Raw genomic sequence first — 26,565 nt, forward strand, 5'->3', positions numbered from 1 at the left:
CTTTTAAATTAAAAGTATATTAAATATAAAAAATATTAACTAGTGATATGACCCCTTCAAATTATAAATGCAAACTAAAAGCATTACTCTAATTGTTCTCTGAATTACGACACTTGTCTCTTTTCTGTAGGAAATAGCTCCACCTCGAAGAGGGCGAAGAGTCGCCCCGCAAAACGTCCTTGCCGAAGCCAGATGTTTCCCAAAATTTCAGTGGAATTTTCACCACCTGATCAGAAAACCCATGAACCCTCCAGCTCCATCCCTGATGCACAACCGCAGCTCTCCCAGCAGCCAATCAGAGCGGCCTCGCTCAGCCAATGGGATGGCTTATAGATTGACGTCATTGCGCAGCTCCCATTTATGCCCAACAGTCAAAATATGGAATAACGAATACTGCAACTGTAGATTCCAACATGGACCCATCCAAGAAAACACAGTCCTCAGTTAAGCTTCACGGATCTGGGTATAACACCAACCGCAGTCTGAAGGTGAGCTGTCTGACATACTTGATAGTTTCTGAGAACGTTTGAGCAAACACGTTGCTGTATGCGACGTTTCAGACGTTCAAGATGGAATGGTGCCCAACATAATAGATGGAAAACAGCACCAACCTGTGGACAGTCCTCACAGCATTACACAGTCCAAACACACACACATCAAATGCACATGCCACTTTATGAACACAACAACAAAGGGATCAAAAGCCTCATTATCCAAGAACAGACACAAGGATCAATCTGCTCGTAGACCACAGAAGCCATCGCATGTGTTTTGGAGGTGTCAGGTGTGGAAATGGAGAAATCAACAGGACAGCAAAGTGAACAGAAGCCTAAATCTGGCAGGATGACCAGAAGCCAGAGTAGGAAGAGGAAGCTGGATGTTATTGAAGAACTGCCTAGGATAGACGAGCTTCTAGCCAAACGGAAGAAAAAACGCACGAAAAAAAAAAAGAACAACTTAGAGAAGATGAAGGTAGAGGCTTCGTACCAAAGAAGAAAAAAGAGAGAAAGACAGCTAGCAGGTGCATAGTGAAGAAAAGTGCACCAGCAGCACAGCTGACTCGAAGCTGCAGTGTTACGAGTTCATTAAGAAGGCGTCATGAACAGACCAGCTAGTGGCCAACAACATGAAGTGTGCCACACAATCAACAAAGACATTGAAGATTTTGACCGATGCAAAGTCTTCTGTAGAGTTTCATGCTCCCAAAGAGTCCAGTCTTGTAAAAAAAGACATGGACGCTGCAGTGCATTTACAGGGAGTTCACGACCCAAGCAATCAGCCACACAGAATAAATCCACTGGTCCCGTCCAGCTCTTTCTGCATTTGAGTTAATGCAAAAGATCTTGGGAAATCAGCAGAAAATGCGAGAGGAAGAGCAAAAAGGAGAAGAGAACAGAATGTGGACGGGTTGAAAAAAACAGAAAAGTAAAGGAGGTTGGCAAATGCACATGTATGTGGAGCTGAGGTGGAAAATGACTGAGAATACGGAAAGAGAAGAATGCTAGAATCAGGGTTGAAGGCCACAATAATAGCCGAATAAACCTAAAATGAAGATGAGGAAACAAGTGGGGGAATGAAGGAGGCTGGCAATCAGAAGAACATTCTTCTTCAGCAGAATCTGCCATCAGTAATTGTAAGAGCTCAAAAAGGTTCAATTCTTTGCCCATATTAGAGATTTGGATATATATTAATGGTATTTACATAAGATTAACCTTTACTGCCATCTAGTGCTCACTTAAAACACATTTTCAAAAACACGAATAACTTTTGATCCTCACAAAATGAATATCATAGTATTATTGAATATTATAATGTTTTGATGCATCTGTAGCAGTGTTGTTTAATATTTATATACAGTTATAGTATTTTATAAATTACGATAAATTCAAATTTGTTAATTAAAAATGTAGTTTTTATTTTTTCTTTTTAGCCTTTATTTGTGTATCTTTATTTCAGTTTTACCTTTATTCAGTTTTAGTACTTTAAGCTTATTTTATGTTCAAGTAGTTGCTTAAGTTTTCAATCTAATATTTATATTTGATTTCAGCTTGATTTTGATTAATAAAATTCTTCAGCTTTAGTTAACTGTAACAACCTGGACTATTTAGTGATGATGATTTTGTATTTAGACAAGAAAGTATAGATTTAACAGACTAACAATTTGATATTGGTCATTCATTTGTTATTAGCAAAAAAACATGAAATTACACGATCAGCTTAATTAATAATTCTCTGTTGTAACTATTATTTATTCACAGGTTGCACCAGTCAAAAGGGAGAGGGGACTGATGGAAGGACAGCCTACAGCAAAGAAAGATTTGAGACTGCTGACTCTCTCAATGATTGTCCTTTGCAAAGATGCAGCACAGAAGGCCTCAAGCTTAAAAACACGACAGACATGCCTTTTGTCTCACACGCACTGGTCCCCACCACACCTCTAGAGAAACTCGGATAAAACACACAAGGGTCAATAGCAGTTCAGAAGAGGGATGAGGATGTTGATGTTGTTGGAGGTCTCTAGTTCTTGTCTGAGTCCTTCCCTGTGCTGCCAATCACTGCTGATATTGTTCTCAGCACAGAGGAGGAGGAGGACAGTGATGAAGACGACGAGATTGATGTTATAAGTTTAGGATCTAATTAAACGTAGTAATTTCTGTTACTGTTTATTACTGTTTAGCTTCAGAGTTCTAGGTGTGTGTTGGTGCATATTTGAAATAGTTTCTCAAATGATCAAAGACTTAGAACATGGTATCTTTTCCCTGTGTATAATTCAACACACGTTGAGTTCACACGTGTGACAGTTGGCAGTATTTGCTCTTTAGACTTTGGTGGCTTCAGTTTCAGGCATCAGAAATTTTTATAGATTTGAGTTCTGAATGTTAAAGTTGTTTATTTGGTCACAATCGCTGCCTATCGTAATTATTGAGGACTGCTATTAATGCACACAAGTTTCTTGTCATTTGCCATCTTTTGTAGCCATGTTCAGAATTAAAAGACATGGATCCAACCTTGGTTGTTCTTGTGTTCAAATATGGGGCTCTGAATTTTCAAAGGGAAATGGCAAAACTCAATAAAAAATAATATTGGGTAACATTTTTACAATAAGGTATCATTTGCTAAAATGAGTTCATGCATAAGCTATCATGCAATAACATTAGCAATGTTTTTACACTATTTATTAATATTTGTTAATGTTAGTTTATAAAAATGGTGGTTTAAAATGGTTGGTTACTGTGTGAACTATATTATCAGTTATATATTAAATGTTGGATGTATAAGTACATCCTGTACATGACATAAAGGTGTACATACTACATAGCAAATCTGAACTGCTTGGATGTATGATGGAAAATATAAACTTTATTATCGCCCAGGTCTAATCTTCTAAATGCAGATAAGGAATGAAGATAATACGATATTAAAAATATTAACAATGGTTTTCTGTAAAGCTGACTTTGAATCAACAAAGATTCACAGCTTCTCTATTACTGACTGTCCTATAACAATAACCACACAAAAAGTGCAAAGATTTCAATATGAACATATAAGAAACTCATCAGATTTGCTTTAATTTGAAGTATCAGCAGTGATTTATTATAAATTGAAGAAAACAATTCATGTGTAATACTGTATATTTCTTAAGCTAGTCATTAAATGTCATTATTATAATGAACTGGATTATGAATTGGTTCTAATGAAATGAACGTACTCTGTGTATCCCACATCCTGACACACAATAACTGCACAGAACTGAGTCACTGAAGTGAACACAAATTTATTTATTAAGTATTTATTTGTCTGTGATGTTCTTGTTCTGAGCTCTCAGCCAGTCCCCCTCCGGGGATATGGCCTAACTAAGCTTTGATTTGCATTGGTTGTGTTGAGCACCTCGGGAGGGTGTTGTTTAGCACTTGACATCAGTCATAGTCAGAAATGTGATTGGCACCCTCATGTAAAATATGATGGTATGTGTGCCGTGTAGATGTGTGTGTTCCTAGGAATAAAAAAGACACTCATTAGGAAAAACTGTGTGAGTGTGTGTATATGTAAAGTGTGTTTGTCGGGCGGCAGGGTGATCGGTGAAGTGTCCCCCGGTGAGCCTGAGCTCTTAGTGCTGGATTCTGCGGATGGACTGGATCTGAGGGGTCTGGCTGTGGGACCCCAGTTTCTCCAGTGCTGAAAGTCTCCGCTGTGCCTCTCACACTCCATGATGTACTGCCTTCCCCCTGTATCCTGGGAACTCGTAACACACAAAACTACACACATAGATGGAGAAATGAGGGTTAGGTAATTCTGTGCCAAAAAGAGAAAATTAAAATACAGAGAAGAGACTCACGCGCCACACTGCACATGCATGGAGCCCACTTCAGGACCACACCATCCCATGGCCTGCAGAGAAGGGTAGTCATCACACAGCTCCACATTGCGGCCCAGGAAGTTCTCCTTTTCGAAGATGGTCATGCGACTGCTCTGGTGAGACTGAGAGGAGAGCGAGAGAGAGATTAACCCTAAATATCCACATATTCAAGTGATTATATCAGTGCTGTTGTTGTTAACTAAAACTATAAAAAAAATTCTGTTAATTAAATTAATGCTGAAATAAAAGAATAAAAAAAACTTAATGAAAAATTTGAAACGTTGCCTCTGCAACTAGCTGAAATAAAATATGTTTAAGTTAAAGTACCAAAATTACTAATACTAGAACTGAAATAAAAATAAAGCTAAATAGACATATTAACAGACAGATTAAAAATAAAAGCTATAGTTTAATAAGCTGTAATACTGAGCTAATACATATTAAAAACACAAAACCACCACATTCCTTACCTGTGAAAGTTTTATGCAATTTCTTCAGGAATTTAAAATTCAGCAGTTTTTTACAACCAGAGGCTGCTGTTTGTCGGGTATCTCATTGACTGGACAAAACTCTTATACAAACTTGATTTTTATTGTGAGATGGTGGACAGGGTCGACATGTCAAATGTGGCATCTACCATATACATATCTATGATATAAACTATATAGCCAATCTAAACTGTTGACCTATTAGGGCTGCTATGTTGAGATCACATTGACCACTCCAAATGCAACTTGCTTTTTTCCTTAAAATCTTGTTATGGAGACTTTCACTTGTTGAAATAAATATACATATTAGCCAGCACAAAATACTGTATACCTTTATGATTTCTAGTATATGAAAGGCAATGAATAACTCACAGCACAGTAGACAGGTCTAAAAGACATGAGTCTCTCCACGTGGTAGGACAGGTTTCCACTGTAGGCATCCCAGTGAGGATACTCTCCTCTCTCCAGGATGAACTGCTGTCCCTGGAAGTCGTGGTGCTCATAACCCACCCAGCTATTGAGAGAGAGAACATCCAGTCAAACATGGGCAAACATTGCTGAAATCTCCCTAGAGTATACTGTATGGAGGCACTCACGCGCCACTCTCAACGCGAATAGAACGGATGTTTGTCGAAGCCCAACTCCAGCCACACTCCTGGATGTTGCAGCATTCTGAGGTGAATTCCTGACATTTTCCCTGGAAGTGTTCCTGCTCAAATACAGTCACCTAGGCCACAGGTAGTGTCTTGTGTGAATTATTAGTTATTATTTTCTATAATATACACGCAAAAGTTCCTCTAACAAATGAATGAATTTTGTTTGTTTTTTGGTTGTATTGTGGATGATATATTATTATTTTTATATTGTTTAATTATGTTTAATTATATGTGTGTGTGTGTGTGTGTGTGTTTAATGGCATATTACCTTGAAGAAAGGGGCCATTCCCATGCCATAGTTGATCATGGGCTGCATCATGGCAGATCGAGTAAACCTATACATCTTTATATCTTAAAAAAAAATAAAAATAAAAAAAAAAAACAGACCATAATAATTATGATTGATATTAGTTGCAAATTGTGAAATGAAGTCAAATAAATAACACTTATATGTTAGTAATAAACAAAACAAAACAAGGTAATAAAGGTAAACTGTTCTTTATCATTAAAGATTTCAAAAAGATACTTAAAACAAACAATAATTGATATATTAGATTAATTCGTTACTTTATTAATAAAATTGATATTTTAGTAATAAATTGTAGTACAATTGTTAGATTTATGTAAATCAAAACCATTCGCATAATGTGGCCATAAAATGATGTTTGTAAAGTAGGCCATAATAAATATATAATTATGCCATGAGCTCCGTGAGATGTCATTTGGGATCTTACCGTTTTAGTCACTGAGTTCGAGTGTGGCACACGCCTTAACGCCGGTTTCGCGTGGAGCTTTCGGAGAACCTGGCGCTTCGGTTTTATACCGACCGTAGCGTGCGCGCACCCGCTATTGTGCGCGCGGTGCGCGTGAAGCGCGTTCTGATGGGCTCGCGGGACAGACCCCAGGGTCGCCAGCTCAGCACATACTATAGAAGTGCTTTCAGTTGGGTGTTTTGGTGTTGTTAGCTGGATTGTGTGGTTAGTGGTTTTGGGTGTTTTGGGTGGGAGCACAGGGGGGTTTGGTGGTTTGGTCCCAGTATGGTTCAGCACTCCTGCTCACAATGCGCGCAAAATACTGGGATTAGCTGAATGAACTTGCTCCAGCTGAGTGTGGGTTTGAAATAAAGTATCTGACCTGCTGTGGCTCCAGTGAGAAAAGTTACATTTTCATTCAAGTTACAATTTTTGCTGCAAGGGTGACATTCAAGACTGGGGAGACCAAATATAAAAGTATCTACAACGTGTGATTAAATAAACCCATACTGAATTTCACTGGGACATTAATGGTTGGAGCAAAATATAAAATATAAATACATATCAGCTGAACCCAAATCAACTTTACAATTAGTTTCAGTTCTTTAAAAAATCATCCCCTCTTGCACTGAATGTGCAGTAATGTGAAGGAAAGTCTTACTTTTCTTTATCAACGTGGTCGAATCCATAACTGACCCTTAAGGAGAGCATGTTCACCCAATAGTTATCTTAAATTAACAGATGTTGTTCACTAATGTTTTCTGTTGCACAATCCCAGACAGCAAAATAGTGTTGGCCCAGATTTGGCCCCGCGTGAAATCAATGCGGGCCGGATTGGGCCGACACTGCATGCTGTCTGGGATGTTTTTATACATTTATATTGTATTTATTTAATTTAGATTTTTGCATGTTGTTGTAATAATTATTATTTACTCTATTTATTTATATAATGATTTGTAGAACAACCATATTTTGTGTATGTGTACAGGATAACACAAATGTATAAAGTGTAAAGTATATTTTAATTTTAATAATTAAATCCTTTTTTTTTTTTTGTCTCCCCAGTGCTACAATATATGATACATCCTAAGCCCAAAATGTTACTGATAATATAAAAACTGTGTAAACACTGTTTAAATCATTGGTAAAGTGGCATAAAAAAAGGGTCACCTTCAGTTATTAGTTCAATTTCACTCTCTCTAAAAATAGATTGTTTTCCCCCATATTGTTTATTTATTAGGCTTAAATGTTGAAGCTTGTGTGGTGATATGTTTGAAGTTGGAACTCGTTTGCTGAGTTATTTTCCTTTTTGGCTCTCACATATACTCTTTTTCTCACTCTGTGCTGATGATGAGGGGCTTCTTTTCTGTGAAGTATGCTGAACACGGCATGTTTCAGTGTTTCCGTGTAATCCTCATAGACTCAGCGCCAGGGTATAAGAGCTGAGAGCACAGTCAGATGCAAACACTCTCAGAGTGAACCTGGGTACGGACACACACACTCACTGAACACAGGTAAGCAGAATTTCCACTCACACATACACATTCAACTTTAACCTAACAGCTTGGAGAGTATAAGAGGCAAGAAGTTTTGATTTGCATTACCATCATCAACACCAACACACTTCCCTTTGCCCCTACCACTTTGTTTCCCCCAAAGACCCCTATGTTTTATGTTGTTTTTTTTTGTCTTTTTCATTTCCTAAAACACTTCATCCCTCTCTTCCATCAAATATTTTATAGCAGTCAGCCCTGCCATTTCTTTATTCATTTCTCTCAATCTCAGTTTTATCTCTAATTTCTGAGCTATATAACATTTATATGAATATTCCTTCTTTTAATTCTCTATTATTCATTTTACACCAGGTGCCATGTCTTCCAGTGGAGAAAAAAAGACTGCCTCCCAGACCGACGGCAAGGCAGCCCAGAGCAAGAAGTCTGAGATGGGCATGATGTCCTACAAGGTAAAGCTTTCAGATAAGCATACACATGTGAATGTCTGCTTGAACATCGAATTAAAATGTTAATAATAGGTTTCTATCTTTCCATTAGATGTATGTGTTCGACCAGGAGAACTTCCAGGGACGCATGATTGAGATTAACGCTGAGTGCATGAATGTTTGTGAAATGGGCATGGACAGAGTTCGCTCTCTACGTGTGGAGTGTGGCCCGTAAGCATCTCTGCATCTATTAAACATGCATGATTTAAAAAGAATAACATATCTCACTCACCTCTTTATGTGCTCTCTGCAGTTTTGTGGGCTTTGAGCAGATGAACTTCTGTGGTGAGATGTACATCCTGGAGAAGGGTGAGTATCCTCGTTGGGATTCTTGGAGCAACTGCCAGAAGAACGACTACCTGCTTTCCTTCAGACCCGTCAGAATGGTGTGTAAAGACTCTCACAACTTTAGGCCCATTACTTGAATGCTTTCGCAATGCATTCATTGCGTTTTCTCCTGCAGGACCCTGAGAAGCACAAGATCTGCCTGTATGAGGTGGGCGAGTACAAGGGCCGCAAGATGGAGATCATGGATGATGACGTTCCTAGTCTGTTCTCTTACGGATTCACCGACAGAGTTGGCAGCATCATGGTCAGCTGTGGAACGTAAGTGCACAGTATCTTTAGCCCCTGATGTTTCATTTGATGAAACCTCTGTGTGCTTGTGGTGATCCCAAAAGCTTGTCAGTACTGACAAACGTGGCTGTCACTTATTAAACTGTAAACTAGAAGAAATACGTAAAAGAGATAGTATAGATAGATATAACATTAACATATCTTGCACAAGATGCTTAAGATGCATAATTGAGATACTATTTTTGTTTTTCTATTTATATTTTTAGTATATTTTCCTTTTTATTTGTATATTTTTTTTAAGTTTTGAAAGTTTTAAAGTTTTTTTTGTCATTTATATTAGGTTTTTTATATCTATAGTTTTTATAAATTTTTATTTCATTTTTAGTTATTTTAGTAAATCAAGTTACTAAACAAAAAAGGGTAATTTTGTCTTGGCAACTAGCTGAAATATTATAATTATACTGTAAAAAAAAATGTATTTATGAAAATATTATTTTAATGATTTTAGTGTACTATAATAACCCTGGTTTAAATAGATAAATTAGTTTATGTAGTTTATTTGTCAAGAGTGTGCAAACTAAAAAAAAGCAACAAAAAAGTATTTTATTTTATTTATTTAATTTTAAATATTTTTACGAAAATGTTTTTTTATGGTTTTAGCTTATATTTATAGTATCCATTTTCATTTTCATTCAAAAGTTTCGTTCAAAGTTTTCATAACTTTATTGTGTTTTGTCATTTTTATTAGTTTGTTTTTTAAAAAATGTCTATATAGTTTTTATTAATTTTATTTCAGTACAACTAAATGAAAAAGATAAGTTTTGCCTTGGAAACTAGCTGAAATAAAATAATAAAAAATGGAAAAAATATATTGAAAAAATATTTTATTTACAAAAATATTTGTATGTTTTTAGATTTAATAACCCTGGTTTAAATTTAAAATTGAGTTAATGCATAGTACAGTATCAAGGGTGCACAAACTAACCTCTTTGTTTCCTTCAGCTGGGTGGGCTATCAGTACCCTGGATACCGTGGCAGCCAGTACCTGCTGGAGAAGGGTGAATACAGACACTTTAACGAGTATGGTGCCCGTTGCCCTCAGTTTCAGTCTGTGAGGCGTATCCGTGACATGCAGTGGCACCCACACGGCTGCTACACCATGGCCAGCAAGTGAGGGCCAGACCAGGAGAGGAAGAGGAGAGGTGGAGCAGAGGGAGAGGGGCACAAGAGGAAGGAGAGGAGGAGAGACGTCTGAGAGGCTGCACCTTCCCTGTGTTGCCGTTATGAAGGGGCAGATGTTTTCGGGGTGACAGACTCCCTGACTCACATTGCAGTCTGGGTCTGTCAAGCTGTTAAAGCCCAGCGGTGCTGTGATTCTCCCAGGCCTCTGAGTGTCTCTGTTTGGGACGGAGACACCAATAAAAACACTTCCCTCTTCCTCCCTAGTTCCTCTCCTCTCTTTCTCTCCTGCATGGCTTCTTTTTTTTCCTTCCATAATTTAATTTTTTTGTCATCTGTTCTTTCCCCGGCTCACATCCCCCTTTCCCCAGGAGGATGGAAAGAGAGAGGGAGAGATAAAGGGATGAGGAGAGGAAAGCTCCTGTGCCCTAGACATCTCCCTTTGCCTGCTGTACAGAATCCTGGTCATCTTTTGAATAAATTGCTAAAAGCTTGATACCAAACTTTTGTCTTTGTGAATGTGTCATGTTATCATTTTGTATATATTGATAAGGGGTTTATAAATGAAATTTGAATTTATAGGAAGGGGAAAATGGTGCATTTGTGAAATATAATGTCAGTTTACTTGCTGTAGGCTTACAATAATAATAATAATAATAAAATAATAACAAAAAGAGGAGAGATCCCCCACAGGATTGTAAAGCGCACTGTACAGCAATACACAAAAAAGCACTATATAGCCTAAATGCATCATTCATTCATTAATTCAAAGGAAAAAAAACCTACTTTCTCTCTGTTCTTATGTGCGTTCATAAATTGTATTAATTTGTATGTGTTATATTTGGCAGTTGGCATAAGAAGTTATATTACTTATAACAGTGGTACATGAGAAGTTAATACCACAGAAAAAAAGCAAAATATGCCTTTTTCGAAGCTGCTGTGTATAAAAAAGTGGCATGCTATTTAGATAGCTGAAGCTTAGGCGTTCATTACTTTCAATTTAATTCGTTTTTAGCATCCCCGTTGAACTGTTGCACTGTTGTTTGTAGCTCCCTTAACAAAATATCCTGGAGCCGCCGGTGGACCCCGTTCATTACTGCATCTAACTGATATAAATATATACTGAATACTGATTAGATTTAGGTTAAATAAAACTTTTGAATTAGTGTTTCCATGAACAGCACGTGAGCAAAACATTGTCTTTTTTTTAAGACCCAGCCAGAAGATGGCGGTATTTCCACGCGCACTGAATGAGAACGCGCGTGATGAGTTTACATCACTGATCTATAAAGGCTAAATATATCAAATAAAAGTTAATTCGTTTAAATAAATACAGGCGAATAAAACAACAGTTACCCTTTAAATGTAGAATGGTAAAAAAAAAAAAAAAATTCTGCTAGTCTATTTTAAATCATCACTGGGCATTTTCAGTTTAATAGCCTACGCTATAATAAAGTTTATGACTGTCTGTCATTATTCTGAAAATGTTCCAGACCGCTGCTGGAGAGACACGTACACCAACCTGTCATCGCTGGTTTGAATGGCCCAGTCAAAGTTGTGATGGCTAAAGAGAGAGAAAAGTAGCCTATACAGACAGAGCGCCTTCTATAGGGTTTTCTGTAATAAAAAAACAAAGTTTCAAGGACGCGCATGTTGTGAGCTTAAAAAAGACATAGCATAGCCTACATCCACGTAGCCACCTCATGCATTCTTGTATTAGCCATCAAACATAAAGCACTCCACCAATTCTATTTCTAATCGTGAAGTGTTTCTAAAACTGAAGCGTTGGTCCAAACGATGCAAAATGACGTGTTTGATTACATTTCTTTTAAATACACTGAAAAGAAGTGCACTTCTGTCTGTCATATAGCTTACCGTTCTGTCCGAGTTCAGAGTCATATGATACAAGTAACGTAAGCAGGAACCACTCGTTTCTACAAGAAAGAAAGACAAGTCAGACGTCAAACGCCCAAGGGTCCGGTAAGTGTGCCCAAACAAACAAAAGAAAGCTAAAGTCTGTCAGTGGATCTCAACAACCCTTCAGTCAGACGATACCAATGAAGTAAACTGGACACGCCACATTACCATTTCTGACCTTTGCAGACCAAAAAAAAAAAAAAAAAAAGTTATATTAGATAAAACATTGTAATTTTTAAGAAGAAGAGGCATAAACAAGTAATTTACAAACCACTGTAATCCAAATGTTTATATATATATATATATATATATATATATATATATATAATATATATATATATATATATATAAAATTTAACACTATACAAATTCAATACACTTGTAATCAGACAAATATATATTTGAAACTATACATTTACAACATTACTCTGTTGAAATGAGACACTGCTCTTTTGCTTAATAATGCTTATTTAATAAATAAAATGAAAAATCATTTTTTACAAATTGTATCTCTTGAGGCATAGGCTATCGAAAACATTCAGATTGCTGCACCATATGTCCCTCTTAGAGTCTCATGATGAAAATAAAGTCTCTCTGTGTGGCTTTCGTCAGCGTGACATCATCCTCACAAACTCTGGAAAATTGAGTGAGGAAGAACAAAAACAAAAAAGTAAACCGAAAAGAATATTCAGTGAGGTAAACTGAAAATGTTAAGAAAGATGTCATTATTTGTCCATCATTCCTTTACCTTCAAAATCAACAAGTCCGTCCCCGTTGAGGTCAGCATCACAAAGTATATCGTCAATATCCCTGGAATTTAGCTGCTCCCCCATTAGCTTCTTCATGGCTTCTCTCAGTTCTGTGATGCTGATTTGCCCATCTCCATTGGAGTCAAACTGCAGCAGTAATTTGTCAGTAAGGCCACTGACTGGTGCTGTTAGCACAGTACGTGTAAGTGAGTGTGTTTACCTCTTTAAAGGCATCTCTCAGCTCCTTGACTCCAATCATGTCTGCTGTCTCTGCCAGCATTTTGGGGCCCATGAGTTCCACAAAGTCCTCAAAGTCAATTTTACCCCCACCTATAAAATACAGGAATATATTACTTCAAATATATATATTTTCTCTTTAATTTAATACATTACATTTTATTATAATTATTATTATAAATTATGTTTTCAAAATTAAAAAATTTCATGGTCTCAGACATTTAAACTATAATACAGTACAATAATGTTTGGATGAAGGCACACAGATCATAAATGCTCTCTGAAGGATGATGTAACTCACTTATTTGTTGACTCAGTTCAATGAGTTCCATCTCTGTTGGCATGTATCCCATCGTCCGCATGCATTCGCCCAGGTCCCTGCAGTTGATGTAGCCTTTGTTCCTATCAAACTCTTTAAAGGCTTCTCTTAGTTCTGCATGAACACAAGGATAGAGGTGATGAAATGCATAAACAGGTTGTTTTCCGATCTGACTCTTATGTGAGGTGTGTGGTTTCTGTGAATACCTTCTATCTCTTCTGGCCGCAGTTCCCTGTCCTGTTAAATTAAGACACATAAGAAAGATGTTAAACACAGATGCATTTGAAGACATGTCTCTGTTTGACATTATCTCTCTCTGAATCATCAAATAGACTCAAACAAAACACATGGGTGGGGATGTGGAAATGAGAAAGTTGGGCAAAATGCGTATTTGAGGACTGGTAAGTGAAATGGGTAGTCACTAGATTACACAGTGAAAGTTGCCTGATAAGGAGATAAGGAGATTTGGGGGTTTAACTTGAGGAGAACTCAGAGAAAGACGCAACTCATTGTCCAGAGAGTGCCATATGAGAAAATCTCACAGATGATTCTCTTTTCCATTTACAGCTTTATGTATAATACCCAATACCATATAGTACACACACACACACACACACACACACACACACACACACACACACATGCATTCATATAAACTGGTGGATAACATATGCCACAAATCCAGTGCTAAATCCTTTAGTTAACTGAGTATCCTCATGTCTTTTTAATACAAAGCATTGTTAAGATGTGTCATTCATCTCAACAAGAGACATTTTTTATAAATACAATTATATATTTATATATAAATATTACAGTAAATATCAGTTGAAAAGAGTTGTGCTGCTTAATTTTTAATTCAGATAGATTTTTTGTGAGAATAAAATGTCAAAATATGGGTGAAATAATATTCCATTGTCATTCATTCAGCGTAACAGATATGTTTATGTAAAAATGAAGAAGCCACTCAGATTTGAGGACCAGAAGCAACTGTTCCAAGAGGTATGAGATAAAATCATACTGTTCCCCAACTATTGAGTGGTAGCATACTTTTTATGGCAGCCAAACTATGCTTTAACCTAACAAACCTGCAAACAGCTTTTTTAACAACTTTGAGGTTGTATAAAGAATTACTTTTTTTCAACTGTCCGCATGATCTTTTACAACACACTAGAGGAGGGAGTGAAATGTGGATGATTCACAACGATGATGAGAAAACTGCTGAAATAGCTCTGATGATCTTTTGGATGAATGCAAGGGGAGAATGTAGATGCTGAGACACTGTGTTTTCAGTTTTTCATAGTACATACGAGCTGTGACTTTGCGAAGCCCTGTCTTAGGAAGATGCATGCTGGTCCAACGATGTTATGCAGCATGGTGCAGTTTTGGACTAGTGCATTCAGAGGCCCCTTAAACTCAGAAGTTACTTCATTTTCTCCATCTGCTTCTCCAAGTGGGCGGGGCCCTGGCACTACTGGCCCGGCCCCTTTACCCTCTGCCACACCCTTAGGGTGGGGCCACATTTTACTTGAGACATAATCTAATTAAGCACAGTTTAGTCAATTTGTTTGACATGTCCTTAAACTACTGAAGTATTATAATTTTACTGAAATACTGATTACTATCTTTACAATAGATCTAAGTTTTGAAGTATGATTCCTCTCCCACACTTAATTGAATATTATAATTAACACAAACACACAGACCCCCGATATATAGGCCCTGACCTTTAAATATGTTTATCTTACCTTCTTAATTTTGCTTTTCATTGATGGTTTGGTGCAGTTTCCCATGCCTTAGTCCTCAGTGAAGATTCCCGCCTCTCCTCTTCTGCCTTTTTTTATATAATTAATTTATCGAGTGGACACACAATGTATCTATACAAACTTTGCGTTCTTTCTCATCTCAGCCTTTCTCTTATACTATCCGACAAAGCAAAAGCAAAATACAAAGAATACTGTTTCATAAACCCAAGCATACTTTTACCTATTCTTGTAATCTTCATAAATCTCGCTAAAATACATCTCCAAGTCTCTCCCTCTCTTCCTATATCCACTCACTTTCCCTCACAGATTGCAGTCCCATGCAAAGGATTTCATTTGCAAGCTGAAAGATAGGGATGCGGAGTAGGAGGGGGTGGTAAGGAGGGTGAGAATTAGACGAGGAGGAAAATGAGAAGCTTTTTTAATCCCCCCTTTCTATTTCAGATTAAAGTCGAAGAGCCATGGGATGATGTACAGAGAGGGAGAAAAAGAGAACAAGGAGATTCGAGGAGAAACAAATAATACGGCAGTGGTCGATCAATCTGCGATATTTATCCATTTTGATAATATTTTTCTTTTTCAGAGAGTTTGAAGTACATATTGTGCAAAATAACTGTAAATTTAATTCACACTGTATTGCTCAACATTAAAATATCATTAAATTATTGCTGGCGAACATGATCATCAGGCTTTAGCCAAACCTGTGGAGTCCATTTTTAAAGCAAAACAAAGACAAAGCAAATACTAAGACATTCTGAAATTCATGTAAATTTTTCAGCTGAACAATTTACTCAAATTGTTGTAGTCAGAATATAATTTGCGATCATTTTTATTAGTTGTCTCAGATATTTCAGCCATTATAAGTAGACCACTAAGAAATCGTTCTTAGCTTGTAAAATTAGTATGACGAAGATGAAGAATACAGGAGGTTTAAAAAAAGAAATTGATTACGTCTTTTCAACACCGAGGTTAAAATTGTGTGTGTGATAATCCTGGACTAATCAGAACACACCTTTGAGCAGATAAACAGAGACTTGCTGTTTAATCCGCACTCATATTTTAGTAAAACCCAGTGACATTGCCCTGTGTTTCCAGCCTGTCAGAACCATAATCTACTCTAATCCACACAAATACATGTTCAAGTATTAAAATGTTTTTCTGTGCCAACAATATGGTTTGTTGTTTTAAAAAAAAGTTCAACAAATAGATGAATGCTACTATTTATTGTATAATATAGTGTATAATAATAACCATCATGACACAAGTGTGGTGTGTATGAGGAGGAATTTAAGCCAACACAAAAGATTAGAATCAAATCAGACGAGGTCACTCTATGAGCAGCAGTGCATTGTGGGACTGGAGTCCCAGCTGTGTTTGTGTAGTGAGTGTGTAGTGACAGAGAGACATGTCAGGACAGTTTAGTAGTGGGATCTATGAGGTACTGTCAGTCTGCAAAATCTTTGATTTATATTGTATAAAATAATAAAACCTATTTTTAATATTTAAAATGTTTGATTTAATTTTACAAATTAAAAAGTTGTATTTATAAACACACATCACAAGTGGGGTCCGTTACATGTATATGAAAATCTAAATATGCCTATATGTTTTAGAAAGTGGATGCTTCACAATCATCTATTTTGGGTGTCCATGGCATCAAATTGTTTCAAAGCTCCTTCCTAAACTACTATCTTTAAAACTTTGTTAATAGCTATATAGAATCTATTAAAAATTCATGCATTGGTTTTAAAAAACACCTTAATTTGTTCCCACGGTTCAACTGGCCCGAGATGATAGATAAAACCTCTCAGTAGTTTGAGAGACTTGTTTTTGAAGACTGCCATATGTGTAATGGGGACTTCATTTATTATTAAATCGATTTTGAAATAAAACACTTATCCTCCCTTTTCTTTTGCTTACCCTCCCATTTCGGTGGAGAGTAACTCACATATCCAGTTCAAATCTCCTGCTTTATTCATTGACTTAAAGATAACAAGATGTCAGACTAGTCAACCTAAACTATGTGTTAATCCTTATCTAACAATACGTCATTCTTAGGTGACTTAAACTAATGGATAGAGTTTCAGTGAATGCTCTAATGGTAATTACTGTGCAAATGTAAATTGTAAAATACAAATCTAACGTTAATACACGGCTTAGGCAATGACTCAGTGAATGCATCATCTAAATTAGCATGTAGCTATCTATGTCTCCAAGCCAATTAAATAATTATGACAATACAAGCAATGATCCCTCTTCCAGAAAGGTGAGTGGGCAAGATTGGGTTTCTTGTGTGCTCACTGCTGGTGATTCAAGCTCAATATCAAGTGATTAGCACTGGATGCAAGGTTATCCTAGTGTGGGAATGCAACACCACAAGGCTAAGACCAGGTCATGAGCGGGTGAACCACAAGGGGACAGATGTGCTTGTTAGGACAGCTCCTTAACCTGTTTATCTCATGCCTGACCGTCACCTAACCACCTATCTGCTAATGAAGTTAAGTCGCTCTGGGACACCCAGAAACATTAACATAATATATTAAAAAAGCATGGTACTGTAAAAAAATGAGAAAATGTTTTGCCAGGCAACCAAAAATATTTACTTCATGTGGTAAATCTAAATTAACTGGTTTCATTCAATTAAAAATATGACTGAATAGTAAACTAAATGATATGTATTACCATTATCTAAAACTAAAATATGAAATAAAATTAAATAACCAAAACAGGTAAACAAAAGATAGAAATGCTGTAACTAACTGAAGTTATAACTAAAACTACAGTAAGTTTAACTTTAAACTAAAAATAAAAAAAAACTAAACCTGAATTAGTGATGCTTGATAAAAACCAATAAAACTGACAAAACCAAATCACAAAAATTACTAAATATAAAAAAAAAATGAATGATACTAAAAAAACACTAACACTAATAACACTAAAATAGCACTGTTACTTTATCAGCTTGACTTTGCTACAGTGAAATTATTTTAAATAAAATTTTGACTTGAAAAAATCACTTAAACTACACCTAGATAACATGATGCTTTGTTTTTGAAAACATTTTTACATTGCATTCACAATTAGATTTATCCAAGGGTACCATACAGGTGAAATACACAGCTGATTAAAGGAGATTGTGGCTTTCTCTGTTGCGGCTCCACGATTGTGGAACGGATCTGCCGCTACACATTAGACTTTCATCCGATGTTGAGTGTGTTTAAATCTTTGCTGAAAACATATCTTTTATCTCTGGCTTTTGGATCAATGTAATTTTATTAATCAGGGTGTTCTCTTGGCAAGTCTATCTGTTTTTGTTGTATTTGTATTTTCTTTTAGTGTGTATTTGATTGTTTTACGTTTTTAGACTGTTTTGGTCAAATGTGTTTTAAAAATATTAGAAATAAAAAAAATAAAAAGCCTTGCCTTGCCTAGTCAAATATCATAAGAGATATGATAACATTTAATCAAAAAAAATATTGGGTCTGACTCTGAGCTTCAAGATTTTCAAGTCTGTGATCAACAGTTACTCTTATAGTGAGTGTCACTTAAAATAGAAAATAAATGAGTTGGCAGAGCTCAACAAGGGATCGTCTGTATCATGTATCATGTATCATGTATCAACATAGTTAGCAAACAGAGCAGGGACAAGGATATACCCATCAGACTAAAGACCGGGTATGGGCCTTCAGTAGTTTGAATGTAAGCCACTCTAGTTCTATTAAGTATATAAGCAGTTTTTGGTTATAATAACACAACAAAGAATGTAAAAAAAAGGTAGTTTTGGATCACAGTGAGACTGCTTTAGGTAGAAGGGCATGGAATGGCAGCATGTGTTGGCATATGTGATATGAATTGTGTGCTCTTACTTGGCCAAAAACAGAATCCACGATGGGTCTGAGGCTGAGTTCCTCCTTCTCCTTCTCCTTCTGTTCCCCAGTCTCAACAGGCTCCTCCTCATCTTCCTCCTCACCATCTCCATTTCTGCTGGGTGGATGGAGGGGCTGATTCTTTTTCTGTCCCATTTTAGGTCTTGAATTACTGTTAAATACCTCCACCACACCCATTTCAACTTGCTTTCTCTGTTTCTCCACTTTCTTCTTGATTGCGGCCTGGACCTGTCAGAAGACACAGGAGGTCAGACATCCTAAACCAAGCTGATGATTAATCAGCAACTGGGGACATTTACATAGCTAATTATAACCATAATTGCAATTATAATCTGCATAATGGGAGTGAAGGACACATAAGGTTTGATCAGAGTAGACTCGTTTGAAATGTGCCTAGCCTCGCCTGAAATTTAGGTGAGAGTATGGGCTGCAGTGAAGGGAGGAGTGAAATAAGCGCAGTCAAAACGGACACTTCTGACACTAAACATGATATCAGTTCAGTTCTGTTGCTTTTATATGAAAACAAATATGATGAACAAGACAAGATAGTGTGACTGGCCCTTCAGCCAATCAAATTGGACTGTAATGTTGATGATATAAATATCATGCTTCACAACAAATCATTTTACTAATCATCCAGCAAAATTACATATTAAACTTTAATCTTAACAGTTAAGTGTAATTTCAGTCTACAGCTGCACTGCAAAAATAATGATTGTTTTCAAAAAGGTTAACTGAACAAATTTCCTCTGTCTTCTATTGGTTGGACAAACAGATGGCCCCACCCCCAAATTTATGTTATTGTGCCAGACTGGTCAGTGCACTCAAAAAAGGAAAGAAAAAACCCAGGGCAATGCTCATGATGGTGTCAGAGTTTACAGTTTACATGGAAATCAGTCTACCAATGGTTTAGGTATAGTTGTCTGTACATATTAAGCTGGAATAAAGGAAACCATTACAAAATGACTCACTTTGCCTTTTAAGCAGATTATATTAAGAACTGAATATTTTAAAGACAAATGTCTACAAAATGCACATAGAAGCACATGTACAACTCTACCTGTTTGGCTGTTCTCTCTGGTGGAGCGCTCATGCCGCCAGTACTACCTGCCCCTCCTGCTGATCCTTCTCGAATAATCATGAACATCCCTGCAACAATGGCACGCTCTCTCTTTCTCTTCCTCTTGTTTCTCTCTCTCTCTCTCACACACACACACAGTAAGACAACACCTGTTTTACCCCTCCCAGTATGGGCCTATCTGAAGTTTCTTCCGTGCAATTACAATTGTTACTCTCCTGTGAATTTTTCAGAACTGTTTTCAGTAACTCAAGCTGAATTAGCAAGATGTGGCAAATGTGGTAAATGTTCTTTAAAAACCAAAAGAAATCAATTTAAACCTCTTTCTGCTTTTCTACATCTTTCAGTCTATACTGATGCCTCTCTCTCTCTCTCTCTCTCTGTCAGACTCTAGCATCTGCTCCTCTGTACAAGTCCACAGAATGTCATCCTTCTCCCTGCCCAGGTGTGTTTTATCCAGGAGGGCAAAGAAAGACTGAAGGATACCGTGTCTGCTTTTTGGCCTTCTAACATTCACTGGAGGTGACACTACTATCCATCCGATACCTCTCTCCTTATCTTTTCGTTTTGCCCTTTTCTGTCTGAGTTGCAGGCTGTATTCTAGAAAAGTGCATTGGATTGGTAAGATAAGGGTTTCTGTATCAGCAGTAAAAAAGCAACAAAGGATTTATATGAAAATCTCTCTCTCACACACAACACACACACGCACAAATATACACTGTATATGTGGTTTACAGGGACTCTCCATAGGCCAAATGGTTTTTTATACTGTACAAACTGTGTTTTCTATTCCCTAAACCTGGATCTGTTCTTATCTGATGCCACAACAATCACCTCTATTTCTTATGATTCTGTTATTGAAGTAAATGTGGACTCTTACTTTTAACAACAAGCTTTCAACATGTCTAAGCATGAAAAATTTTAATAAGTGAAAATTTTCATTAAAGTTGCATACGTGTGACTGAAATGTGAAATATGTTAATTTACACTAGAACCTTTAAATACGTTTTACTTAAAATTCCTAAAATGCAATTAAGTTGGGATTATGCCAAGTTATGTGCTGTGGCAGTATTCAATAAATCAATAATTTTGAGTAATAAAATCTCATTGCAGATTTGTATGGGACATAAAACCATGGTGACCTCACTGCATAAAGTTTATGTGCCCACATTTTGTGGTCCCCTATCTTATTTCAACATTAAACTTTCTAGATGTGATCAGTACATTGAAATGTATTTCCCAACATATCTACTCTGCTCAGTTTTATCCTAAACTTGATATTTAAAGCAGATTCCATGATTATAGCATGAAATCTTTTCCTCTTTCTGTCAACTTCACTGATGTAATAATATATGTATAAAGAGCTACACTTAGTCAGGGAGGAAGAGAAACCTCAGTAACGGAAAATGAAAGAGGAGTAAAAAAACGGGAGTATTTGTACTGTCAGACACAGTGAACTCAGGGTGAGGGGAGAAGAGAGGATGCAATTTACTGATGACATAACCGAAATGTAAAACTGCAGGATTGAGTAACAACTCTTTCTGGATGTTACAAAGATTCTAATTGCGATCTATCAAATGTTAGGGGAAAACTTATGAGGAAAGAGGGATATAAAGGGAGAAAGAGAGACTGAAAGGGTAGGGAAAGGGGTAATTGGGTATAAATAACAAATAAGAGAAAATTAGATCTTGTAAAGTAGACGGGATCTATTCCTTATTGATCAGTCATATATATTCAATGCCATATGTGCACATATTTTGTTGCAGCTGCTAACCATGGTATGTTTTCTGTTATAGGACCCTGCTATAATAATCTGTTTGATAAGGTTTATACAGCAACATACATCTGTTGAAGCCTGCTATAGAGAATTTTATATAATGTTCATTTTTATCCATTTCCCTTATTGAAAACAACCATGTACATTTCATAAATAGTGTACAAAGACATCAAGTCTGTATCTGCCCCCAAAAAACAAGATTTTGGTGTGTGCAACTGCAAAGCTCTTGACATTTTTTGGCTGTATGAAATTAAATTTATACAACATTGTCATTTAAAAATAATCTGATGCACTGATATTGTATAATTAAAAAATAATATTAATATTGAATTTTAAAAATTGCTAATAATAATAATAATAGCAGTGTCCAACAGTTCGCATCTGGGTCGGACTGGGACACAATTTTAGGCCAGGGAAATCTCACACTCATCCAGACCACACAGACAAAAAGGGACCAAAATTAGTATCTTTTGGGGTACAACAGCTTGAACAATGTAGCCAGTACTTTTAAAATATTGCTAATAAACATGATATAATTTCAGTTCTGTTGCTTTTTATATGAAAATAAATATGATGAAACAAGACACAGTCACAGAAGTTACTTGCTATCTTGATTCCATACGAAAGCTGTATTTATCACCTCCGTGTCACCGAAATCGCTCTATGCGGATAACAACGGGGTGAAATCCTTTGGCTTTTGTCCACCATTGAATCTAAGACAGAATAGATTTCACAGTCCAGCATCTTGAATTTGCTCGCTCTGATTGCAAGGTTCAAACGGCAGAAAATCCAATATTGGCAATTAGCCGCCATCTTTTTTGGGCACAACAAAATATCAGCTGTAAAACCTGATTCCGTCTGAGAGGGGTGTACTTTTTCTATAGCCCCTTTCTCAGCAGAGATGACACCTCTTGACGCTTAGCACTGTGGTTTCCTTTTGAACTCACGATTGAGAAAAATCCCACAGAAAGGAGGCTGGCCTTTTCAAAACTGGAATGGTGTATCCGTGAATACGAATTGTGCATAGTACCCATTGCAGAATGCCGGGCAAGCATTCCCATGCGGCTCGAAAATGCTTTAATGGCCTCAAGACCTCCGCCTGTGGCTCTGATGTCTCCGCATGCTAGCACGAAAAGCTCCCCGCATCCGTAAGAACGGAAAATGCATGTGTCAAGGTTGTATAGGATCCTGAAGCGTTTTTATGGCAGGATTTATTCCAACAGGATGCACATCGGGCCCCGCTGCTAGCAACGGGGCGCCAGTTTGTGGGCCGTCATAAACGGACCATCTTTGCAGACCCTTGGGCAGTCCCTCGAACCTTGAAGGCTGAAGTGCACAGAGTGTCTGAGGGGAGCACTCGAACGAAAATTCGGCATGCGGCTCTATCAATGCTGCTCGGAGTCACATTCTGCGGTGAGACAGTATGTTTGAGCCTGGAGACTGCAGTGAGAAGGGTTGGATGGCGCATTAGCGGTCCAACAACACTCTCTAGTGGAGGGCACAGTCCCTGACTAACAGCAGAAGGATCAGGAACGCGCTGCTAGGGGCCTGAGGACGAGAGGTTTTCAGCTGCTGAAGCTCAGGTCCAGCCTTTTCCACTGGCGCGCGGTGTAGTATAAGCCCTAGGACCCCAATCCTTACGAGGGGGTGCCATAGGTGATAGCTCTTCCCGCGGGGTGCCCTATTGGCGGTGTGAAGACAATGAACGTGAGCGCGCCTCTGGCGTCTGACGTCGCTCCTTTTCCCTGGGCCTGGGCTTCGCTGCCCTGAATTTCTCCACCACCGCGGTGACTGAATCGCCAAACAGTCCGGCCCTTGGGAGATCTGGCATGCATAAGAAAAGACATATCTTTTTCCTCTTTATATTGGTGAGGTTGGAGCCAAAGGTGGCGCCAACCGCACATCCCGCCCATCGAACGGCCGACTTTCCGACGAGGCTCGAACGTGACTCCAACACGCCTTCGACGGGAGGAGGGGGCGAGACTTCTAAGCTGCGACTGAGTTTGGCGCCAAATGTCCAGCTGAAGGTCTCTTCCACTGGCGGCATCGTTTGCATGACCACAGCCCGCATGTCAGCGATGGTGGTCGAAATCATGGGCTGCTGCGCGGTTAGGATGCACGCCAAAACGGCTAAGCTTCCAGGATCCCAAACCTCCTGATGGAGGTCCGGGAAGAAGGGGAGGGGCTTACAGAGCTGGAGCAGGTGCACGACTAGTTAGGAAACGGTCGCCCAGCTTAGATTGAGGTTGGGCCTAGGTCATCGATCATACAGCCGCGGCTGAAAGAAATTGCACTGCAGGCTTCTGGGGGCCGTAGATCCTGGATTGGCCCGAAAACAACTGGCTCCACAAAGTTTCTGCTGACTTCTTGCACTCGAAAGTGGGGGAGAGTTAGCGAATGGAAGGAACAGCTCCAGCGCAGCACTGTCCTCACGGTCCGAGTCGCACTACGTAAGCCCAAGCCATTGCCTCATGTGGCGCCTGGCAGCTGCAGGAAGCGAACGGGTAGTGGGCCGGATGCGGAGGTGACCTTAAAGAAAACTTCTACCCCGGCGCCAGAACTTTCAGCGCAGGCTGTCCACAGTGGGGACAAGTCGACCCAGCGCGCTAAGCGCCACCTGCGCATGATGCAGGCACACAACGCACCTTCCATGAGCATCCCCTGCCAAGATAAACCTGCTTCATGGCTCTTTACATTTCCAATTACTCAACGCGTCCACGAGGGCCGTTGAACACTGCTCAAAGAAGTTGTCGCTGAGAACGCAAGATGCTTTCTGGGGCACGAGAATTTGCATTCGCTTCCCTAAGGAAAATTAAATCTGAGCAATATAGCGCGCCATGCAGGTATACTATGCGTACGCGTGAGTTAAAGCGGTGCCAAGCGGTATTTGGCCAATAGGATTGGCGGGGATGGTACAGGGGCTTTCAGACATTAGATCACGCCAAAGGGTGTTCCCATACGGAGACGATCACGCTAGCATTGAAGTGACCTATGTAATGGGAACGATTGTTTTAAGTCGTGTTTCTCAGTTCTGTATTCTCATTGGTTTATTGTCTTGATAGTTCTCAGGTGGTGTCTTGTTTTACTCATTAGTCTCATATAGCCTCATGTTACCATTGCCCTTTTGTCTGTGTAACCACTGTTGGTAAATCACTTGTTCATGTTTTGAGACAAGTCAGAAGTCCAGTCTTGTTTTTTGGGACTATTATTTTTTTTTTTGTTGTATTTTTTAGTTATTTTTTCTGTTTTAAAAAACTGCACATGGGTTCTACTACAAAAACTTGCCTTCCAGTGGATCATTTACAGAATATATGGTGATGATTTAGTTTGAGCTACTCAAAATGAAATCACTTAAAAAAAAAATTAAAAACTTAACTTTCAAGCGCAACTATTTTAATAGTATTTGCATCGTTTATCAGAAGCTTTTATCCAAACGACGATTTACAGTGCATTCAGACTATACATTTTGACCAGTATGTGTGTTTTCCTAAGATGAAGACCACATAGCCTTTTGCACTGTTAACACAATGCTCTACATGGCCCACAGGAACAATATTTTGTGTTCTTTTCTCATTAGAAAAGCACACCATAACAAAGTTTCTTAAAGACATGACCAACCAATAATAACAAAGTGATTTGATTATTTTCTTTTGTGTCATTGTTCAGGGCTAGAGATTATATATTGCCCCCCAGACATGCTTGACAGATGAAACTGTCCGTTTTAGTTGAAGTAACATCAGAGGGCATGTCTGACTCTCGAAAAGATCATTATCCTGCTGATTTACCACTATGAGAGCAGTAAATGTGCTCCTGTAGATGCTTTCTAGTTTTTGAGTTCATCTCTGTTACAGTTCAGACTTATCCCACCGTACAAAAACAGAGAGAAAAACTGATTTCACCAAACACAGCTAGACATCAGTTCAAATATAGTGCAAAAGACCAAGTGGAGGTTTAAATGGTGATACACTGAGCCAAGCTGCATTTTCAAACCTTCGTAACGCTCAGAACCTTTATAGGTCGTTTCTTATGTATCTTAAGTTGATTATTTGTTATAGTTTTACATTGTGTACCCGAAAGTTATATAAGAAAGAAAGTAGAGAAATTCGAAAGTTAACATACCCAGTGTCATTGAGCCTCTTTCTCTCTTTTTTCTCCACCAATAGTATATTTTGGGATTATATGTTTCCCGTTTCGTTGCACTCTTATTGAGTAGCTCATCCGTAATATAAGTTAGTGATTTACACAACAATACGTTAATGGCGGCTGTTGTGCACCAATGAACCTGGTTGTGGAGGTGGTAAACGAGCACTCTTACCTGAATGTTTTTTCTGTTGGACTTGTGTAGGGCCCAAGTTGTTGTTTTTTTTTCTCTCTCTCTCTTCTGTTAAAAGCTGCTTCAATTATTAAGCATGTCGTCTTGTGTAGGTTTTTCTCCCTGGTGTATGTTAGGTAGTGACCACTGGGAGGTGCTCTGGGCATATATTTTTCTTTCTTGGTATTATTCCCTGACGTGATGTATGTTGCCAAAGCGAATGGAAAGTAAAAGTTTTTACGCAAAGTTCGTTGCATACAGGAAGGAGTTCCGTGTATTTAGTTTAAAATCAACCCTTCTTTTATAAAGAAACACCGCTTTCTCACATAATGCAGTGAAGCACCCCGTGCATAAAATGAATAAATCGATTCTCGAGGCTATCGATATCAACCATAGACTGTATAAAAAACATATCGACCAATTCAGCACCACCGCCATGGACAGAACCTGGTAACGTCGCACATAAGGAAGTATATCTTAAGCAGGTATAGTTCGAGGAACATGCCTAGAACAGGTATAACC

At 38.0% G+C, this 26,565-nt stretch overlaps 2 protein-coding genes and 1 pseudogene across 4 annotated transcripts; 1 reads left to right on the forward strand and 2 right to left on the reverse strand.

Moving 5' to 3' along the window:
* Window positions 1-3,759: 3,759 nt before the first annotated feature.
* Window positions 3,760-6,371, reverse strand: LOC109101906 (annotated as a pseudogene).
* Window positions 6,372-7,717: 1,346 nt separating this feature from the next.
* On the forward strand, window positions 7,718-10,508 carry LOC109101559 (beta-crystallin B1-like). The gene is made up of 6 exons (XM_019114922.2): window positions 7,718-7,767; window positions 8,119-8,216; window positions 8,305-8,423; window positions 8,506-8,638; window positions 8,716-8,858; window positions 9,831-10,508. Exons 2-6 carry the CDS (start codon window positions 8,124-8,126, stop codon window positions 10,000-10,002), a joined length of 660 nt encoding a protein of 219 aa, XP_018970467.1. The 5' UTR covers window positions 7,718-7,767; window positions 8,119-8,123; the 3' UTR covers window positions 10,003-10,508.
* A 1,219-nt stretch (window positions 10,509-11,727) lies between these two features.
* LOC109101558 (calcium-binding protein 2-like) lies at window positions 11,728-20,055 on the reverse strand. 3 transcript variants are annotated; one of them, XR_006159729.1, is made up of 8 exons: window positions 19,937-20,055; window positions 18,856-19,104; window positions 13,436-13,466; window positions 13,212-13,343; window positions 12,894-13,003; window positions 12,673-12,820; window positions 12,477-12,558; window positions 11,728-11,941 (listed from the first exon to the last, which is right to left on the reverse strand). XR_006159729.1 is itself a non-coding variant. In XM_019114917.2 (7 exons), the coding sequence occupies exons 1-7, from the start codon at window positions 20,021-20,023 to the stop codon at window positions 12,533-12,535; spliced, it is 783 nt and encodes a 260-aa protein (XP_018970462.2). In that variant the 5' UTR covers window positions 20,024-20,055; the 3' UTR covers window positions 12,373-12,532. The 3 variants fall into 3 exon arrangements, 2 of the variants coding, with proteins under 2 accessions (XP_018970462.2, XP_018970465.1); XM_019114917.2 differs by lacking the exon at window positions 11,728-11,941 and having other exon boundaries at window positions 12,373-12,558; XM_019114920.2 differs by lacking the exons at window positions 11,728-11,941; window positions 18,856-19,104; window positions 19,937-20,055 and adding an exon at window positions 14,975-15,061 and having other exon boundaries at window positions 12,373-12,558.
* Window positions 20,056-26,565: the final 6,510 nt, after the last annotated feature.

This window comes from Cyprinus carpio, unplaced genomic scaffold (assembly GCF_018340385.1).
Source record: "Cyprinus carpio isolate SPL01 unplaced genomic scaffold, ASM1834038v1 S000006694, whole genome shotgun sequence".
Taxonomy (NCBI): Eukaryota; Metazoa; Chordata; class Actinopteri; order Cypriniformes; family Cyprinidae; genus Cyprinus; species Cyprinus carpio.

Bases quoted from the DNA above. Each gene is read 5' to 3' on its own strand.
- LOC109101558 (XM_019114917.2), bottom strand. From the start codon at position 20,023: ATGTTCATGATTATTCGAGAAGGATCAGCAGGAGGGGCAGGTAGTACT. The intron at 13,467-18,855 runs GTAAGAGCACAC...TTAATTTAACAG, and splicing joins TGGATTCTGTTTTTGGCCAA to GACAGGGAACTGCGGCCAGA. The intron at 13,004-13,211 runs GTGAGTTACATC...TGTATTTTATAG, and splicing joins TGAACTGAGTCAACAAATAA to GTGGGGGTAAAATTGACTTT.
- LOC109101559 (XM_019114922.2), top strand. From the start codon at position 8,124: ATGTCTTCCAGTGGAGAAAAAAAGACTGCCTCCCAGACCGACGGCAAG. The intron at 8,217-8,304 runs GTAAAGCTTTCA...TCTTTCCATTAG, and splicing joins TGGGCATGATGTCCTACAAG to ATGTATGTGTTCGACCAGGA. The intron at 8,424-8,505 runs GTAAGCATCTCT...TGCTCTCTGCAG, and splicing joins CTACGTGTGGAGTGTGGCCC to TTTTGTGGGCTTTGAGCAGA.